Source organism: Meleagris gallopavo, chromosome 21 (assembly GCF_000146605.3).
Source record: "Meleagris gallopavo isolate NT-WF06-2002-E0010 breed Aviagen turkey brand Nicholas breeding stock chromosome 21, Turkey_5.1, whole genome shotgun sequence".
Lineage (NCBI taxonomy): Eukaryota > Metazoa > Chordata > Aves > Galliformes > Phasianidae > Meleagris > Meleagris gallopavo.
Window position 1 is genome coordinate 42,687 of NC_015031.2, and position 6,675 is coordinate 49,361.

Genomic DNA, 6,675 nt, shown 5'->3' on the forward strand with positions numbered 1-6,675 from the left:
TCTTGGCCCCCTGGGCACGCTGCTGGCTCGTGGTCAGTGTGTATCAGGTCACACCCCCACATCCTTTTCCTCCATGCATCTTTCCAGCCATTCTGCCCCAGGCCCATAGCACTGCATAGGGCAGTTGTGACCCAAGTGCAGGACCCGGCACTTGGTCCTGTTGCAGCTCATCCTGTTGGCCTCAGCCCATTGATCAGCCTGTCCACATCCCTGTGTGGGGCCTTCCTACCCTCAGGCAATTCTCTCCAAACTCATACTCTGTTTTCCATTGCATGCACAGGAGCTGGTGAGAGGAACTGTGGTAAATATTCAGAGAGTGGGCTACGTGAAGCTGGCACATGGCACAGGGATGCAGCCCACCCAGCAGTACCTGCAGAGGTTCTTCCTTGAAAGAGATGGTGCCATGCTGATTGTGTCTTGCTGATAACACAAGGGGGAATGGCTTTAAACTAAAAGAGAGGAGATGTAGATTAGATGTGAGAATTCTTCACGCACAGCTGCCCAGAGCTGTGGGTGCCCCATCTCTGGAGGCACCCCAGGCCATGGATAAACTCTGGGCATCCTCGGCTGGTGCCCAATTTAATGGCTGGCAACCTTGCCTCTGGCAGGGAGTTGGAAATAGATTATTTTTGAGGTCCCTTCCTACCCAACCCATTCTATTACTTTCTGATTTTACGAGTCTGTGAAATCCTAATGAAGGTGTTGCTGATACAGCCCCACATCTGGAGCTGAGGACTTGAAGCGGTGCTTCCAGTGCATCATCATCCACAGTACTGCTGTGAAAACATTCATTTGGGAAGGCTGGATCTCCAAAGTGCCACAGCAGCAGCCATGCTCACCCCAAACGGTTCACTCTGCCCATTGTTACCCATTTCTCAGGATTTTCTCTAATTAAGAAAATGCCAACAAGTATCCCAGAAGCCATTATCACCCAGAACTCAGTTAGCAGAGGATAGAGAAAGTGAAAGCAGGAGGCAGTGCTGCAGTTTTGCTGCCTAGACAGCAGTCTGATGGCTCAGTGCTGTGTTATATGGGTCACATTAAGGCCTTAATCTTAGGACAAACTCCAGAGTCACTGAACAGTGCTGGCACCCAGGCAGACTCTGCTCCACTGTGGCCAAGTGTCGGGGAAGTGAGGAGGTCCCTCACTGGTAGGGCTGCACCTGGGGACCTGTGTGCAGTTCTGGGTCCTGCAGTGCAGGGAGACCTGGGCATGCTGGAGAGAACACTGCAAAGCCACAGAGATGCTGACAGTGCAGCATCCCCAGAGAGGAAGAGAAGGGATCACGTTGCTCTTGGAGATCAGATGGGTAGAAAGAAGGAAATGGGTCAGAATATAGAGAATCGACTGAGAGAGCAGCAAGGCCTTTTGGAGGAAGGTGTAGGGGCCATTCCTTCTCCAGGAAAGGGCTGGGAAACCCTAATTCAGAGACAGCTGGTTATATTTACTCTTCTTGGAAAGAATTCTGACACCTGCGCAGTGTAATTCTTGTGTTTTCTTCCTCCGGTGGTCTCAGTCTCTCTCTCCCATGTATCCCACGCTGCACCAGTAGAACAGAGCAGGGCAAATAGAGGAGCAAATTGTAACCCGCAGCCGAACTGCCAGGCAATACCTCGTGGCTCTCCCTGCCCATCCCTGCACGGCCACACTTCCTTCACGCCCCACGGCCGCCTGCAAGCCCCGGGACAAGGGCACCCTCTGGAGCCTGGAGAAAAGTCAGCAACAAAACTCCCGGCTTCTCAAACCACTTCTTGGTCATTGCCTTCACGTCTTAGTGACCCGATGACATCAGTGCTGCCACAGGACGAGGTGGTCGGGCTTCTCTGGGGACAGCAGAAACTTTAGGGAGCACAGCAGCATCTTCCTTCAAAGAAAGGAACACACTGATCCTTTGAAGACCAATACAAGCCGTGGTTTGTATGGGAAACGCTGCTTTGCACCGGTGGGCTGATGGTGTAATGGATGGAATGGCTGCATCCAGGAGTGACTGACAAAGGGGATGGAACCTGCTCAAAGCCTTCTGGCTTTCTATTGGTCCATGCCATAACTCTGAAGCATATCTGAGACTGTCTCATGCTCCGGGGTACAAGACCGACCTGATGTATCTGGTGCTGCACAAAGCTTTCCCCTGCCTTGTGCTTCACACGTCCACAGCAGCAGAGCAGCTCTGCACCTCTGAGCTCCCTGACCCTGCACTGGGTGCACAGGGATTTGGGGCTGTCACTTAAAGCTGTTTGCAATGACAATTTGCTTTTCCAGACTGCAGACAAACAGAGCAGCTCATTAAAAACAACTCGCTCTAGCTTGCTTTATCTCACTGAAGAGGACCTGAAAGAAATATAGTGATTTAGCAAAGCTTTATCATTAGACAGCAACTTAAGATTGAAGATGGCAAGGTACTGACTGCCTGGAGGGGAGGGCAGAGTGCACAGCCAGGAGGACCACTTGGTCGGTTCTTATAGCAGGACAATCATTTTGTGTGCAACTGAAATCCTTAAAAGCTGCTCTAAATGTTGTGTGTGTAGATGGGTCCAATCACACCTCACAGCTCACAAAGCCCTTTCTTTTGAAGGTGAGAGAAGAGAGAAGTTCTCATGCAGACTCTTGGCTTCCCATCCCCTCCCATCTCCAGTGGCCGAATTCCATTGGCTTTTGCAGCACAGCACACACAAGCTGTTAATTCATAGCTCTTTCTCAAATGCCTGTCCTATGGGAAAGCAGAGCTTCAGCAGAGGAAGCTTTTGAACACAATGACCTCTGCGAGCACAACAGAGACTTGAAATAGATGTTAACACTTGGGATAGTTCTTTGAATATGGATTTATTTTGATACTTAACAAGTGTTAAGCCTGAAGTACAGAAGGCAAAGAGTGGGAATTTGTGCGATCCTGATCAAGAAATTTTAATCTTTCTACAAGTGAAAGTTGTGTTGTTTGCCTGAAGTTAAAGATGTCAATCAGCTCACACAGCCATGGAGATGCATTGGAGTTTGGCTGTTTCACATTTTATCTGAGGCACATCTGGAAACTCCAGGTTTTGGGAGCAACTGTTCTGATTATTAACACAATTAAAATGACCCGGATCTGAGCAAAAGGATAAAGGCTGAATTGAGGAGCAGAAGAAACCTACAGGAAGGAGAAGTGGAGGACGGCTTATTTTCTTCAGTAGCTAGGATACAAACAACCTCAGCAAAGACCCACAGCGGCACCAGATTTGGCCATGACACGTTTTGCCTTTTCCATCCCTTTGCCAAGCTATTCTGAGCCACAGGTTGGACAGAAAAGAAAGGAAAGTGCAGCTAGCAGAAGGGCGCTGTTTTGATGAGGATGGCAGAAGCTCTGCAGTTGCCATTGCACAGACCACTCCACGTCAAGTAACCCTTGAAATTCAGCCGTACGGAGTAACAGGACGAATACCACCACCCACCCCCGTTGGCAGAGGCACAGTTCCCGCTGTTAGTGTCCTGATCCAAGTCCTTAGCAGAGAACTTCATGTTGTCGTGCACGGTAGCAGAATTGGCTGAAGTCATGGCATCCCCTGCTGTGCCTGCGTAGGAGCCCAGCCGCAGCCGGTAGCCCTGGGACTCATCTTCCAGACTGAAGAGGTTGTACTCTGCGAACCTGATGTTGTTGGAGGCATCCTGGATGACGAACCTGACCTGGTAGACCTTCTGCTTGGCGATCTGGTGGATGTACTCGGTGCCCAGCCAGTAGTCGCCGCGCACGTTCCCAAAGCCGTACTTGTAGGTGCTCCAGGACTCGGCCCAGGTGATGTCTGTGTTGTGGCGGTTCCTCTGGATGACCGTCCAGCCCCCGTCCGTCACGTTCATCTCGCAGTACACCACGATGGGGTGGAGCCCTGAGGGCTGGATGACGTAGACGCCGCTGGGGCTGCCCGCAGAGATCTCACTGCAGTCCTTGGGCCAACCTGCGGCAGATTAAAACACGGAGAACCAACAGGCACGACGACACCCGGTCTGCTTGTTGGCTTCTGTGAGACTGATTGCTTAAAAATTTGCAGATGTGGAAATTTGACGGGGTAGTAAAAAGGCTGTCACTGTGTTTCCCACTGTAAGTGTATGAACAGAAAACCTTTGTAAGGGAAACACAGTGGTTAAAAAACCATGAATGTATTTTGGCCGTGCAATCAGAGAATTTGCTTCTCTTTCTTTGTTGAGATCTTTGTCTCTGCAGCCTTTCCCAGTTTTCACAATTCTCTTTCCTTCTAATAATACAGGGGCTCAAGCTTAGCCTAGTGAGGGCTTTTTTTACATTATTTTACAGAAACTTAAATGAGCAACTGTGCTGTTCCTGCAGCTCTGAGCTCCACCTCATCTCTGGGTTCAGGGAGGGGAGACCCTCCTCCTGTTGGCATAGCCTGGGAGGTGCATCCTCTGCTTGCCCCGTGCAGAGCTTTCCAGGACAGGAGAGGATGCGTGACGTGTACATGAGGGCTGGAGAGTCCTTAGAAGGAACTGTTCTACACAAAATTCTGCACCGAGTTTTGCCCCACAGGAGATGAGCCATGCTGTTCCCGGGTTTGTGCCCACCCACTTCTGTTTGACCCTCACTGCCTGCGCCTCCCAGTGCCAGAACCCTGCAGGGAATGGGCTGTTTGTGCTGACCTGTCCCACTGGCTCTTCCACGCCGCGCATTTCCTTCATCTTCACCTGCATTGGGAAAAGCAAAAAGAGTGAGCTGGGCAGCCCTGTGCCATGGCACAGAAGTATCTCCAGCTTCCACGGGCTGTTATTTCTAGCACTGTTGTTTGTAGGATATTTCAGCAATGCCACCCAGCTCCATTTTCTTCTTATATGGTAGCTTTGCACTGTAAACTCTTCAAAGGAATGAGACACTGGGAAAGGTAAAACTACAGAGGATGAGTCATTGAGCTGCATTGTTTGGTCCACTCAGCGTTATGGCTTCACAGAGCTGCCTGGTGTGGACTGCACCAAGCAGCAGTGATGAGTACAGGGAAAGACTGCTGGAGGAGAGGGACTGAGAAGCAAACAGACTGCATGGAATTAGATAAAACTGCTGAGTGCTGTTGCTGTAACCCCTCAAGCTGAAGTCACCAGCTCTTCAGTGCAGACTGAAGGGGTTCATGTGTTCAGTTCATAAAATGCTTCAAAAACATGCTGACAGGAACAGGAGCTCAAATCAAAGTGATGGCAGTGCTTTCTTTACAAAGAAATCACAGCATCCATATTCATAAATCTGTATTCCTCAAACACCCACAGTGTTGTGACCTCTGTTATTGATGTGACTCATCTATTACACCATTTAGCCATGAGCAATCTTCAGAAGGTATTTTGGTTGGTGACTGAAACCTGAAGTTCCATAGAATCACAGAATCAGAAAAGACCTCTAAGATCTCCAACCCCACCCCACTGTGCGCACTGCCCACGTCCCTCAGTGCCACATCCCCATGGAACACCTCCATGGACCCCTCTGCTCCCTGGGCAGCTGTGCCACTGCAGCACCGCTCTTTTGGAGAAGAAATTTCTCCTAATAGTCAATCTGACCATCCTGGTGACATTTCAGGGGCTTAGATGGACTACAGATAGTCAGGGAAAACGTCTTCCTTTGAATATCTGCAGGTCCCTAGATAAAGCTACCATGTACATCTTGTCAATAATAAAGAAGGCTGAATGTCCAGATCATGTAATGTGTAGAGAATATCTGAAATGGGAGGAAGATATGATTGGGCTCCTGTTCTTTCTGAGCGTGTCTGCCCTTCATCAGCGTTACCTTCCACACCTCCCCTCTGTGCAGGGATCAGGAGGCTCCCGGTGTTCGGATGAACAATGTTCAGGGGTGTAAGAGAGAAAACACATACCAGGATGGAGCCCATCTGAGTGGAGATTAAGAATGTCAGATAGATTTGCTTTCAGTCTTGTCAGGTTTTCAATCTGCAGAGCAAGAAGAGGGGCGAGCAGGGCCAGCATGCAGGTGCAGAGCAGGAGGCCGGAGTGATGAGCAGCTGCAGGGAGAGCACACACAGTGAGTGGAAGTGCAAACCCAGCCTTCCTGGTGAGGGAGCTTTGGATAAATAAACTCAGCAAATGTTAGAACAAACTCGTAGAATAGACAAAGCCATAGCATTAATTATGCCTTTGCTTTACCGAGGGGCAGAAATATAACGGTTTCTGAAAAGAAACATTCTGCAGAAGTATGCAACTGTCTGCAGCCTACAGGTTCATGGAAAGTGCAGCTTCCAAGGATGGAGTCACACTGTTGGCCAAAGCAGGACTCCATGGGTTCCACAATCAAATGAGGATCATTTGGGAATCTGACCAATCAGACTCCTTCAGACTGTGTCAGATCAGGAGGTTCCCTGACAGCTTGCTCCCGGCCAGCCCCACAGATGTGCATCTGCAGCGAGCCTGCCCCGCTCCCGTGCCCTGCAAGGCTTCAGGCCGATGGCTGCTAAACACCTCAACTAGCTTCCACTCTGCTTTGTTTATAACACACTCGATACTCTGGGCACAAATAGAAGCCTCTCTACAACACAGCGCGGTGCGGGATGGGTTTGACTGCGCTCAGGAACAGAGGAGGGAGCGTGGGGAGCAAGAGGGTGACGGGGGGGGGGGTACAGCAGGAACCGCGCTGACCCACAGCCCAGGGCCAGCAGCGGGCAGCAGCCCGAGGAGGCAGGGCGCAGGGGATGGATGCT

General features: G+C 50.4%; 1 protein-coding gene across 1 annotated transcript in view; it reads right to left on the bottom strand.

Annotated features, from left to right (window-relative positions):
• Positions 1-2,802: 2,802 nt before the first annotated feature.
• Positions 2,803-6,675, bottom strand: part of LOC100546426 (fibrinogen-like protein 1-like protein) — a 4,209-nt gene continuing 336 nt past the window's right edge. Inside the window, exons 2-4 of the mRNA XM_010721706.3 lie at positions 5,839-5,982; positions 4,625-4,669; positions 2,803-3,927 (exon numbers count right to left, since the gene is read on the bottom strand). Of these exons, the coding sequence (XP_010720008.2) occupies positions 3,299-3,927; positions 4,625-4,669; positions 5,839-5,982 (818 nt within the window). The 3' untranslated portion in view covers positions 2,803-3,298. The remainder of the gene's footprint in view (positions 3,928-4,624; positions 4,670-5,838; positions 5,983-6,675) is intronic.